The 13,899-nt window shown below is 34.1% G+C and overlaps 6 protein-coding genes across 6 annotated transcripts; 4 read left to right on the top strand and 2 right to left on the bottom strand.

Moving 5' to 3' along the window:
* Positions 1-2,127: 2,127 nt before the first annotated feature.
* On the bottom strand, positions 2,128-2,715 carry GO595_007525 (uncharacterized protein; the record flags this gene model as incomplete). The annotated part of the gene is made up of 1 exon (XM_067920999.1): positions 2,128-2,715. The coding sequence occupies one exon, from the start codon at positions 2,713-2,715 to the stop codon at positions 2,128-2,130; it is 588 nt and encodes a 195-aa protein (XP_067772435.1).
* Positions 2,716-3,709: 994 nt separating this feature from the next.
* GO595_007524 (Adaptin N terminal region family protein) lies at positions 3,710-6,610 on the top strand (the record flags this gene model as incomplete). Its single annotated transcript, XM_067920998.1, has 1 exon — positions 3,710-6,610. One exon carries the CDS (start codon positions 3,710-3,712, stop codon positions 6,608-6,610), a length of 2,901 nt encoding a protein of 966 aa, XP_067772434.1.
* Positions 6,611-6,801: 191 nt separating this feature from the next.
* GO595_007523 (Saposin-like type B, region 1 family protein) lies at positions 6,802-8,073 on the top strand (the record flags this gene model as incomplete). Its single annotated transcript, XM_067920997.1, has 1 exon — positions 6,802-8,073. The coding sequence occupies one exon, from the start codon at positions 6,802-6,804 to the stop codon at positions 8,071-8,073; it is 1,272 nt and encodes a 423-aa protein (XP_067772433.1).
* A 400-nt stretch (positions 8,074-8,473) lies between these two features.
* Positions 8,474-9,343, top strand: GO595_007522 (SDR family NAD(P)-dependent oxidoreductase; the record flags this gene model as incomplete). The annotated part of the gene is made up of 1 exon (XM_067920996.1): positions 8,474-9,343. The coding sequence occupies one exon, from the start codon at positions 8,474-8,476 to the stop codon at positions 9,341-9,343; it is 870 nt and encodes a 289-aa protein (XP_067772432.1).
* Positions 9,344-10,775: 1,432 nt separating this feature from the next.
* Positions 10,776-11,921, bottom strand: GO595_007521 (Prenyltransferase and squalene oxidase repeat family protein; the record flags this gene model as incomplete). Its single annotated transcript, XM_067920995.1, has 1 exon — positions 10,776-11,921. One exon carries the CDS (start codon positions 11,919-11,921, stop codon positions 10,776-10,778), a length of 1,146 nt encoding a protein of 381 aa, XP_067772431.1.
* An 803-nt stretch (positions 11,922-12,724) lies between these two features.
* On the top strand, positions 12,725-13,882 carry GO595_007520 (uncharacterized protein; the record flags this gene model as incomplete). The annotated part of the gene is made up of 1 exon (XM_067920993.1): positions 12,725-13,882. The coding sequence occupies one exon, from the start codon at positions 12,725-12,727 to the stop codon at positions 13,880-13,882; it is 1,158 nt and encodes a 385-aa protein (XP_067772430.1).
* Between the last annotated feature and the right edge of the window lie 17 nt (positions 13,883-13,899).

The raw sequence follows: 13,899 nt of genomic DNA, 5'->3' as shown, positions 1-13,899 counted from the left end.
TTTGTAGCATTAATATTAATACCTTCTTGTTTAAGAAGCAATTTAACTATTTCTGTGTAACCTTTTTCACATGCAGTCATAAGTGCTGTTTTAAATAATTTAAATAATTTCCAAATATTATTGCTAAGTATTAACATATAATTATAATAAATTTTAAACAAAATAAAAAAACATTTTTCGCATTGACATTAATTCCTTTATTAAGAAGTAATTTAACTATTTCAATCTGATTGTACTCAATAGTGTTGATGAGTGCTGTTCTAAATAATTATAATAAATTCCATATTCATTTTTAAAACATACCATTAAAGAAGTAAACTCGAAATCACTTAATTTTACATCTTTAATGTTGACATTAATTTCTTTTTGATCAAGAAGCAAACGAATAATTTCAGTGTTATTATTTTTGGATGCTTTTAAAAGTGCTGTTTCAAATAATTTAATTAAATTCTATTTTTTAGATTGAAAATTCAAATGATTGGAATAAAGTACAAATAAAATCTATAAATATTTTTAGCATTAACATCAAATCCTTTGTGAAGAAGATATTCAACAAGTTCAATATTTCCTTTATCAGAGAAAGAAATCAACGAATCTTTTTGTATTTGTTTTTCATCATAAAACAGCTCAATAAGGAAAATATTACTAATTCCGCTTAACTCCATATTAAAATTGGTTATTTTCATTCCCTCGTCAATAAGAAATGAAAAAATTATATAATTATGATAATATATACATTCAATCCCTAATTCTTTTAAGTCATTAATTTCAATAATTTTATTATCATAATAATATTTGACGATATCATTTCGATGAAATTCAATTGCTGCTTCATATGCACCTTTATATGATGAATGATTTTGTTCACATAAATGAATTATCTCTAAATTTCCACCTGCAATTGCATATTTTAATGTATCTTCGATATTACAACCATTCATAAGTAAATATTTAAAACATTTTACTGATGAAAAAAATGCTGCATAATCAATTAATGTAACTTTTCTTTGATTAATAAATGAACATCTTTCATAAAGTGATGGTTCAATTGTTTGATTAAAATCAAAATTCGTTTGTGATGATATTTCTTGAAGTTTCTCTATTTTGTCATTTCGAATAATTTTTGCAATTTCATTTGGATTATGTCCTTCTTTAACATATTTTTTATGAAGTTCCCAATCATTCTTTGAAAGTTCTTCAATATTTTCTTTGAATCGTGTACAAAACATGGAGCGATTGAATTCAATTGCATTTTTAATTTCTCGAAGCGACATATGATGAACAAAAAATAAAGAGGCATTTCTTTCAACATAATATGGTTCAATTAATTTTTTTTCATTTAGTATTTCAAGAATATAAAATGCTTCTTGTGAATTCTCCCTATCAAGAAAATTTGCAAATAAAGAAAAGATTTTTTTATTTACTTTTATATCAATTAGCTTCATAAAACGAAAATAGCGATTTAAAAATCTTTTTTGTGAAACAAAAGATGCATAAATAAACTTGCATATAAGGAGATTGGAAGAATATGGATAATCAGATTCAAGCAAATCAAATACTGTTTGTACAGAATCTTCAAGACTAGTGTTCGAAATTTCAAATATAATTTTTTCAAGCTGTGAAAGCCTTTGAAAACAATTTTTAACTTGGGAAGAAGTATAACTTTTTCTTTCCATTTGCTTAATGAGGGGAATTGCTTAAAATTGAAGGGAAATTGATCGTAAAAACTACTTTTTGAAATTATTTTTGATTTAAACAATGTGGGAAAAAACAAAGAAATTTTATTAGTTAGATGGGTGGTATTTTGTTTTATTTAAATTTTTGTCATTTTAAGATTCCATGAGTGTTGTATTGGCATTAAGAACTTAAGTTAATTTTTACAAATCGTAATGATATGAAAATTTTTATGGACGAATTTTTGTTATAATATCTAAAAAAAGTTTAGTGAAGCTTCGTTTTCTTAAAAAACAAAAAATGAAGAAACAAATCAGATATAAAAGACTAAAATCTTTTTCATTCTAACAATAATCCATTCTTATTGCTTTCAATGCTTATTACAAATTTATGTAAAGCCACAATAATCGTATTTATTAAAAATTATCCACAGCAAATTCATAAATGTTCGGCTTATATGGAGAAAATATCTTCGTTAATGCTCGAATCAAATTGGTTTGATGAATCGAGGAAGGTGTTATTATCGTCCATAGATAAAAACGGTGATTCATCAAAATCACCAAATCCATCATTTCCGTTTTCAAAACTCGCTACAAAATGGAAAGAGTCCTTGTCATCTTCTTGCGTTTGAAATAATGAGTCCATCGAATGGATAACAGGTGCAGATTGAGGAACAATAATGGGAACAGGAAGAGAAGGTTGAGGCGTCTGTGGCCTCTCAGGAATAATAGGCACTATTTTATGCAGCTGTGTTAAGTCGACAGGAAGTGATTTTTTGATTATTGTTCTACACAATTCGTTCGTTTTAGCATTCATAAGTTTTTGATAACCATCTGCAGAAAGGCGTGAATGAGGAGACCAACAAACAGCCTCTATTGCTTGTGCATGTGCTAAAGCTAACTTCTGATTTTCGGCAATATTAACTTTTTCGCCACGTGCTATGTTTACGAGTTCTAAAGTTGCTTTGACTTGGGTTATGCAATCATTCAAATATTTCTTTCTTCTGATATAGTTTCTTTTACTGTTTTTGTTTCCTTCCATTTTGGGGTATTGAAAAAGTAAACCTTTAAAAAAATTCAAAACCAATTGAATTCAACAAGAGTTTTGACCAATTACACATTTAAAATTTACGAAGTAAAGTTAAGAAATATCATTAACGTTCCTTTTTTAAATTCTTTATTTTTCTCCTTTCAAATAAAAATATTTCCTTATGAAATTAATAAATATATTATTTTCCATTATTTTCTGGTGAGCAATAATTGCCAATCATCAAATCTAACTTTAATTAAGCCAAAATATGAATACATTCAAAAATTTAGTTTTCAACATTAGATCATTTTTTTACCATATGAAGTTCTTAATAATTTTTATTTATTATTTATTTTATCTACATATACATTATAATAACTTTATTTTATCTTACAGATCAGATTTTGTTGTTCTGCAAAAATGAGAGGAATGACAAAATTGAACAGCATCAGAAATTTCTTCCATATCATCCAAAAAATCATCCAATCCTTCTTCTATAATATCACCACAAAATGATAATGTTGAAACATGATGTGTAGTACAATAACTAAAAAATGCTTTTTTTCTAACTGATTTTTGATGATGAAAAAGATAATCAGCAATTCCAATGCAAGTCTCACAACGAACACCAGTAAAATCATCTGGAACTTTTGGTGGACATGCAAAAATTCTTTGACAATAGTTTATTTTCACTGAATCATTTTGTGTTTTATTTATTGTTTCCGAAATGTCTTTAATAAATTGACAAATTTTATTTGATGAATTTTTCATACATTCGCTTCCATTAATTGGATTTAAAATTAGCTTATCTGTTTTATGATTTAAAATACGAGTACATAATGAACACTTTGATTCCATTTCATCATATGTTGCAAAACTCCAACATAATGTATTTGAAAAGAGAAAAAAAATCATTATTTTTAATTTAACGTTTTTTTTACAATAAATTTCTTTACTTTACAATCGACTCAAACGATGTCAGGTAATAACCGTAACCGTCACACCAATGTTTACCTCTCGGACACTAGAGGATGTAATTAAGGGCTATCTTACTGCACGAGCAAAGAACGAAGAAGCAAAGTTTGTAGGTGATCTTGTTGAGAAGATGCAAGAAGAAATGAAGACAGGAAAACCTGAAAACAAAATTGATATTGTACAACAAGTCATTTTCCTTAATCTTCGAGGATTTGATACTACCTGGGCTGATTTCTGTGTGTTAGAAGTTATGTCGTTAGATTCTTTTTCTGCTAAAAGAATTGCCTATACAGCTGCAGCACAAATGTGGAATTCCACATCAGATGCAGTTCTCATGGCCACTAACAGAATCAAGCGAGATCTTACATCAATTCAACCTCTTATGTCCTCAATTGTCTTAACATCACTTCCACCGTATTTATCGTTACAATTATCACAAACCATTGCGCATGATGTCATTGCCCTTATGTCAGCAGCCAAACCTATTGTACGTCAAAAAGCCATCATGACATTTTATCATATTTGTCTCAAGTATCCAGAAGCATTACGACCAGGGTTTACCACACTCAAATCGCGTTTAGACGACGGGGATAATTCTGTTGTTTTTGCTGCGTTATCTGTTATGTGTGAATTATGTGCACATAATGTCCAAAATTTTGTCGGCCTTATACCCAAATTCCATAAGATGCTTGAGTCCTCTTCATCTAATTGGGTTTCTTTACGACTTATCCATCTCTTACGAATGTTATCAGCAGTTGAGCCACGCTTACCCAAGAAGTTAATCAGTCCATTTACTACCATATTAGAGACCACATCATCCATCACTGTTTTATTTGAGTGCGTTCGAACAATTATTGACATTCCAATCACAAATCCGATATTATTAGTTTATGCCACACAACGTATGCAAGCATTTTTAGAGCACGAAGACAACAACTTACGTTATTTATGCTTGTCATTATTCATTAAACTTATCCAAATCCAACCTAAACTTGTTGCACAAAACAAAGACTTAATTACCAAATGTTTAGACTCAAGTGATGAAGCTACACGACTTTTATCATTAGATCTATTAGCAGCGTTAGCGAATGCTAAAACAGTTGATGGTATTGTTGCTAAAATCTTTGATTATTTCAAAGAATCGAAATCAATTAATTTTAAAGATCAACTTTTCACTAAAATCATCACCATTTGTAGTAAAGATGATTACGCATTAGTTACTGACTTTGATTGGTATATCAGTATCTTAATGGACTTCATTAGCGAAGGCGGATTTTCATGTTATGATGTTGTCTCAGAACAATTAATGGATTTAGCGTTACGTGTTCCAGATATGCGGAAACGACTTGTAATTGAAATGGGTGGTCTTTTCGAGAACATTGAGTTTAAAGATGCTACACAATTATTATTAATTGCGTCACATATCATTGCTGAATATTCGGAAGATTCGAAACAATTCGAACATATTTTACAGCCGATTATAGCGAATTGTGATGAACGAGTACAAGAATCATGTATTAGTACAGCATTTACATTATATTTAAAGGCGAAGAATGAAGAAGAAAAGAACAAATTATTGAAAATGTTCGAACAACGATTAGGTATATTCGAGACATCGACATATCCAGAGGTACAAGATATCACTAGTTTAATTAAGTCACTTCTTAATATCATCAAATCAAATGATGAAATATCACAACAATTTAAAGATGTCATCTTAAAAGAAGCTACAGAAGATTTCGAACCTATTGAACGACCTTCAGAACTTGATGAACCAATTGAACTCTTTAAAGAAGAAGATGAAGAGAACGCTATTGATGAATTAAATACATTAGTCGAAGATACCGAATTAACAGATTCTCCAGGAAGTAAAAATGTTGTCCGTAAGAAACAACATAAGATTCGAACACAAAACCTTAATGCGCATAAACCAGTTATCCTTAAATCTAAGAACGAAAAGAAGATTGACACAAATATTGTCCAGAAGCCTAAATCACGGCCTGCGGTCTTATCGAATGATTTAGCAAATGTCGACTTAACTGAAATCATTGCAGAAGAAGAAGCGAAAGCATTACCACGTCCAATGCCATATGATCAAAGTGAATTATTGAAGCAACAACAAATTCGTATTAATAATAGTAATAACAAACATGGAAAACGTAAACATCATAATAAGAAATCAACGGAAACTAAAGCTAAAGTTAAGCCACAACAAAACAAACCACAACAAAATGTAATTGTTGGACCAAAACCACATTCACGTATACAACAAATTGGTGAAAACTCATCGATGTTAATTAACGCGACTGAGTTTTATTGTACTACTGAAAAGCCGAACATATTAACCATTGATTTATCGATACAAAATCAATCGAATTCATTACTTACTGCTATTGATATCTCATTACAAACAATTAATAATAACATTCGACCAATCTCTTTGCCGTCATATAATAAAACTATTAATCCTGGCGAAATAGCATTACATAAAATAGAAATCGAATTCACAACAATTAATATCCCACAAAAGATTAAAATATTGTTCGTGCCAACAGACTCTGGCGCTGAAACACTTGAAGCGAATTTGCGTATATTCCCTTCGTTCTTCTTGTTGCCTGGTAACAACGAGGACTTGGACAAAGCATTGGAAGTGACAACGTGCGTAGAGAAGCTGAAGCCAATAACACAACAAAAGCCAAACGATGTATTACAATTGGCATTGAACGTGTTAAGGAGTACAATCATAAAGAACAATAACGACCCACAAACAAGAACTTTGTATAGCAAAAACACTTTGGGCGACGACGTAATATGCATATTGAAGATAGACTTGACAAGCATATTCGTGGAACTGAGAACAACTTCGCCCGAACTGGCGAAGGCATTGATATTGGAGATGAACATGAAGCTGAGGCTTCTGATGGAGGGATAAATAAAAATTTTAATGCTTTAAATTTTATGAATGCGAATGTTCGAAGTTTTATTTGTTCCGATGATTTACAGAAAAAAATTTGTATAAAAAACCGTTTTACAGCATACAAAACTCGACGTCAAATAACGTCCTCCGCTTGAATTTTCAATGGCTGTGGGTGTCAATTTGACGGGTTGTTTGCAAATAGTAAAATGTTTGCTCTTTTGTTGGCATGCAACTTGTGCTATGAAGATGTTAAACCAATTGAAGTGCCAGCAGGCTTGACTAATACCGACGCATGCGCTGTTTGCACAACTGTGATCTCTGGAATTACAAACATCATGGATAACACAAAAATCCAAACTGCAATCGCTCAATTAGCCGCTGAAATCTGCAAGAAGTTCAAGAATAATGCTGCGCAAAACCTTTGCAAGACAATCATTGCTGAATATCTTCCAAAAGTTATCTCATGGGTTTCTAAAGGTATCTCACAAGCTAACATTTGCAATAAACTTGGCCTTTGCACTTCAAATGATGAAGATGATGAATTAGTTTACATCAACATCCCAGAAGGACTTGAAAATGGCATTGGCTGCTCAATTTGCAAGCACCTTATCTCAGGCATTGTCTCAATCATCAAAAGCACAACAGTCGAAAGCAAAATAATGGAACAAGCTGAAAAGATCTGTGCACGTTTCCCCAAGATCGGTCGTGATTTCTGCGACAAGATTGTTCAATACATTCCAACTGTCATCAACTACATTGCCGAAGGACTTAACAATGCCGAAATCTGTGTCAAGATCAACATTTGCACAAGCAATGACAACAACGATGATGCATATCTTCAATTATACCTCGAAATGGACGACGATGACTACATCACCGAAATGGAACTTCCATTAGGACTTTCTAATGCTGATAACTGTGCAATCTGTCAAAAAGCTGTTGGCTTTATATCAAAGGCAATGGGCAACAGCCTTATCCAAAAGGTTGTTTCATCAGCAGCCACAGCTGCATGCGGCGTTATCTCAAGCGGTGTTGGCGTTGCTCTTTGCAAGGCAATTGTTGGTGCAGCTGTCGGCCCGATCATGTCATGGCTCGGACAGAAGCTTTCGAAGTCAGCAATCTGCACCAAACTCAAATACTGCAGCGGAAACAATCGTCCACATCGCTATGATTATGATATCGAAGAAGACGAAGACGACGATGATGAAATTATATTTATCGAAATTCCATCTGGTATCGATAACGGAACAGCGTGCACTGTTTGCAAGACAGTAATTAATGGAATAGTCACTATCATGAAGGATACATCAGTCACATCCCAAATCGCTGCACTCGCAGCAAACCTTTGCACAAAGCTCCCAGCTTCAGTACAAAGCATCTGCTCAACAATCATTAACAACTACCTCACTAAGGTTATCTCATGGCTCGGATCTGGCCTATCATCTCTCGACGTTTGCGGCAAATTAAACCTTTGCTAAGTGAGTAAAGTGACTTGAAAACTTTAGTTATTGGGCATTCTTTCTATAAAGTATTAAATTTCGTTATTATTGTAGTGATCAACAATTTGTAATTCACTTGGACAATAAAATTTTCGATGTATCATAAGTTTTTATACAGTTTGTTAAACAAACAAAAAAATTCGACAGATCAAAAAACACAGAAAAAATCTGACGATAGAACCTTAAAACATTACACCGATGGAAATGCTTTCAAAATTTCACTTTTTCTATACTATTAATATCGAATGGGATAACCGCTTTTGATTGGTTTGAATAGAATTCACATTCAAAAAGTGGATTTTCTGTTTCCGATTTTTTTTCACAAGTTTATTATTATATACGATACTTTTTGGACCAAATGTGAAGTGTTTCAAAAAATATGGAAAGGGTTTGGTTGATAACAGGAGCAGGACGCGGGCTTGGCTTAGCCATTGCCAAAGCTGCCTTGGAAGCAGGTGGCCGTGTTGTGGCAACTTCTCGCAATAAGGAGAAAGTTGAAAAAGAATTTGGAACAAATCCAAAAGTGCTTACACTTTCATTGGACGTAACAGACAAAGCGAGCGTATCAGCGGCCGTTGAAGCTACAATCGAACAATTTGGCCAGATTGACATACTGGTGAATAATGCTGGATACGGACAGTTGGGATGGTTTGAGAACACCACCGATGAGCAAATTCGTAGCCAGTTTGAAACTAATGTATTTGGTGTAATGAACATGACACGTGCTGTTCTTCCATATATGCGAGCAAAACATTCAGGACGTATTTTTACCATCACGTCAGTATCAGGAGTGTTTTCGGTGGCAGGTGGAGCGATTTATGCTTCATCAAAGTTCGCTGTGGAAGGTTTGATGGAAGGTTTGGCTCAAGAAGTAAAACCTTTGGGCATTCGTTCTACCATCATCGAACCTGGATTTTTCAAGACCGACTTTTTGGATAGCAGTTCAGTGAAATATTCGGAAAAGAATATCCCTGACTATGCTCCTCAGTTTGAAACATTCCGGAAATGGCATGAAAGCATGAACCACAAACAAGCAGGTGACCCGGCTAAGCTAGGAAGTTTGATTGTCAAACTGTCCGAAATGGAGGATCCTCCAGTCAGACTTGCAACAGGCACCGATGCTTACAAATGTGTAATTGAAAAAGCCGAGAATTTGCGTTCGGAAGTAGAACGTAACAAGGAAATGTCTTTCAGCACAGACGGTGAAACAGATATGAAAGTCGATTCCTTGACTGAAGTTGGGAAGTAAGGTTTAGCCTAAAAAGAAAAAAGTGAATAAAAAGACAAATTCATCCAGAAGAAGAGGATTTTTGACTAATTATTCTCACAAAAAATGGGGAACTATGTGACCATCAAGGAACTCAACGGAAAATAGCATTTTAAACTTCATCACAAACTCATCTATATTCTTCGAATTTTTTTCAACAAGGAATTCTCTCATAAAACCATCTATAGGATGCCTATTTTACTCAGAAGAGATTTTTACCTTTGAAGTGATTCTTAAGGGCATCAAATGGCCAAATACCAAGTTTGCCATCATTTGCGCATGTGGTGAAAGCATTCTTGGTAACGCGAATTCCAAGGATAATGTTGTTATGGATTCCTTCACTCTTGTTAACAGCCTTACCACCAAAAGCAGCGGCTCTTGAAGCAAATCAGGATGAGGAACCACCTGCTGCCTTTTCACGAATTTCGGCGATATCAATTAAACCAAGGTCTACCCAATCATCGCCATTTAAGACGTAAAGACGTGGTGCACAGTCGAAACCAGCTCCAACCAAAGCAGTGTTGCTAATGAAAGCTAAAGCCAATAATGGTAAACCGTTGATGTTGTGGGATCAATTGTAATTCATTTCTTTAGATCAATTCGTGAGAAAAATGAGTTTGAAATTAATTTGTTGGAAATTAAAAAAAATGAGGCTGCAAATAAACAACTTTTAAAAATTAATGAGTTATGTATGGGTGTGGAATATAATGGAATAAAATGTATGAATTGTAATAAATTACTTGGACAAAGTGATATAATTGCTTTTGGTTGTGGGCATGTGTTTCATGTGAATTGTGTAATTGATGGTGTGTGTAATATTTGTAATGCAAAAATTATGGAAAATAGAAAGTTAAATGAAAATGAGAATGAAATAGGACAATTACAAGTAATTAATTTTGAGGAAATGGGAAAAAGAAAAAGAATTGATTTGTGGAATGAGCAAAAATTGGAAAAAAATGAAATGAAAAAACAAATTAAACCTTTAAAAAAACCAAAAATTGGAAACGCAGTAATAATTTAAATAAAAATTTGTTGATTTTGTATTTGGAATGTTTTAAAATCAAAAGAATTGAAATTAATTTTGACACAGTGTGTCTTTAAAAATCATGTTAAAATTAGAAACAGTTCTTCAATAAAATTTAAAGAAAATCGAGAAAAATGATTTTTTCATGCTAACGTTCTCCATGGTGAAGTGAGTGAAAATAGGAACAATACTCAACAAAAAATCAAATCTAAAAAAAATATATTACTGGATATGTTCTCTAAGAATAATGCTACAGTTTCGGCGTGGGCTACATTAAGGTGTTAGTCTATTTGTTTTCATAAACTTTTTCTTCCGAAATGATTTTAATGATTTTTTCAACAATAGTTACAAATTATTTTTCTTTACAATAAAACAAATTTATTTCACACGTTAATACTCAAAAGGAATTGCAGCGAAGTAACTTTTCATCATTTCCGCCGCCGCTTTCGTCACGCAATAACGCGCGTCCATTTCCTCCAACTCGAATCCCGTTTTTTCCTTTATTAGATTCCTGCACGCAGCCGACAGCCCCGCCAGCCCGTACATCGTGTGGAACATGTCCACCTTCTTTCCGGGCTTATCCTTAAACCCTCCGCAGCTGCCATCGACGTTTTGGCAAACAGTCAAAACGTAAGTCGCGAGCGCCTCATCGTTCCAAAACGGAGCTGTTCCCGTGCGGTCGCTTAATATTTTGCACATTGCTCCAACCCACCACGTGTAGCAAGTGTCGACGAGTTTGTTCGTTCTGCCATTAAAACCGCCGCAAAATGGCATTTGACGCATCGAACACCATTTGATGGCAGAGTTGGCGTCGATCGTGTCAAGCGCGCCAAGAAGATCAAGCGCTGCAAGGGCACAAAAGCCATAGCCACCGTGCGTCTCGGAGCCGGGGATTGGTCCGAAGCCGCCATCATAACCTTGGCAACTTGAGAGGAAAGCTGCTGTGTTCTTGGTTAGCTCAGGAGTAAGAATGTTTAGAAGAGATGCAACAGATATAACACAATACGTGGAACGTGTGTCACATTCATATGGATATCCTTCTGACGATGAAAAAGAACCATTAGGCTGCTTAAGTGACATAAACCAATTGTATAGGGAATGACGATCAATGGATTGGAAATTAGCTTCGTTTAATGTAAGCGCAATGGTATTGATGGATGTATATGTTAAGGCGACATGACCAATTTCATGAGGTGAAGGACCATAACCACCATATTTACTTTGCCTTTTAAAGATGTATTTGGAACAGGCTTCTTTGAATAATTGAATATTGCGTAACTTGTGGAATGATAAAAGAGAAAAAGATAAAATAAAATGATATGGAATCCATGGTTCTTGTGATGAATATTGATGAAATGAATTTGGTGGAGATGAAATAATTGATATTAAATAATCTCGAATATTATTTCGATTGATATAAAATTCGGATTTCTTTTGATTAAATACTTGCATTTCAGTATTTTTTTGATCTTTAGACGTGACTGTCTCGATGCCCTCATCATCATAGAAGGAGAAGAATGGTATCCATTTGTTCATGCTTTTTCAAATTTGAGTATACGTAAAAAGTGAATTACTGCCACTTTTTGTAACTCAACTACTTGAATTTTGATTTTTAAGCCTTCACTATCAGGAAAAATTTATAAAAAATCATAAAAATCGAAGGTTAGCCAAATTGAACTTATTCAGAAAATTTCATCTTTTTATTCCCCCAAAATAGTAGGTAATAAGGCGCTTAATTAAGCCCAAGACCACAAAATTGGGCTTAAGAATTGATTTGTAAATCATTCAATTATGGGGGTACCCTTATAACAGAAAATCAGATTTTTTCATTTCTTGTAATATTCCCACAATTGTCATATTTATTGATCATTTCTAACAGGGGATCTCCAGGTAGATTTTTTGAATCTGTTCAAGTTTTTAAGTTTCAATAATATGAATAAAAATATTTTTCATCAAACGTCTCCTTTAAAAGTGCTTAAGCCATGTTACTGAATTTGAAAAGGATGGAATGAACCATTTTGCAAAAAGGTTTGGTACCCTTTATTTCAATAGAACTTTATTTATTGCATTTTATTGCGTTTTAAATGGTACGATAATTAATTGTGGGAAACAAACAAACAAACTATTTTAATTATGAAAAAAGTGGTAAAATAAAAAGATAAATCGTCAAAACCGAACTTTCAGAAAAAAACAAGCAAATGAATAGTTTACGGAGAAATCTCCGTCCATTGTTTCAATATGGATTTCTTATGTTTAGAAAAATTTAGTAACCGTCACATTTGACCTTTAGAACTAAATTCAAACCTTCCACAAAAAATTGTGTCATTTGACAGTATTGAATGCTTGTTCTCTTGTTTATCCATGCTCTAAACATTAATTATTGCAATAATCGGTATAATAATGAAGAACATGATGCGAAAGATGAAGAAAATTCGTATGCAGCATGCGCCATTTGCCTTGCACAACAAATTGCCATCTACGGCCAAACTCTTGGTCCAATATATGCCCTTAATAACTGTCCAAGTCTTTGCAAGAACAGCAACGATGAAGATGAAATGGATTATGACTATTCTGACGAATTTCCAAATCAAGATTTAAAGAAAGGTCCTCCAGGAGATAACCGGTTTCTCCAAATTGGGCACAAAACTTATGAATCATGCATGGATGAGTGTTTCAGTGAACGCAAAGGATCTTGCAAAGACATTTGTCAGAACTATCCAAAAAGCAAATATGTGAACGACGCTTCCAATGAGGCCTCCTGTTTTTATTTTTACTACGGAAAAGGGTATCCATTTGAAACGATTCACCGAATATGCGGAAATTCCGAAGAATCCGAATCGAATGGACGAGGTGAATGCGCTGCATGTTACTCATATTACATCAACACCAAAGGACGACTTTTAGGCTCTTATGCAGCTGATCTTTATTGCGGTCCTTTTTGCTCTAACTCAAATTACATTTCACCAAAATGTTCGTCGTGCATAGTGAATGCAATTCTTGAAAATCCAAAGTTATCCAACAGTGAAGCCGCGAAGATATGCAGAAGGAGTTGCCCCGAGCTGAACTCCGATGAAGATGAACTTGCGATTAACACAGTCAGCGACATGACGAACTTCAGCCAGTGCTTAGTTGATCATGTCAGGAAGTACGGCCCTTACCAAGGCGTCATCATCGCTAAAGAAGTCTGCGGCAAACGCTTCTTGCGACAACGAAATGATGAAGAAGATGAAGATGAAGTAGAGCCCATCGACGTTCCGGAGGGAGTCTCAAACTTCGCGGCGTGCACAGTGTGCAAGACAGTAGTGAACGGAGTGAAGGCGTTGCTCGAGGGCAAGGCGGCGACAGCGATGAACGCGAAGAAGCTGTGCGAGAAGGTGCCCGCGCAGCTGAAGGAGGTGTGCGAAACAATTGTCGGACATCACCTGAACGTGGTGATGAGGTACGCGCAAAAGGGAATGTCGGCTACAGAGGCGTGCAACAGGATCGGGCTCTGCTGAACAGTAAAACGTTTGGA

The sequence above is a fragment of the Histomonas meleagridis genome (genome assembly GCF_020186115.1).
Source record: "Histomonas meleagridis strain 2922-C6/04-10x chromosome Unknown contig_53, whole genome shotgun sequence".
Taxonomy (NCBI): domain Eukaryota; phylum Parabasalia; order Tritrichomonadida; family Dientamoebidae; genus Histomonas; species Histomonas meleagridis.
Note: the sequence above shows the minus strand (reverse complement) of the source record. Positions and strands in the feature narration are given on the sequence as shown.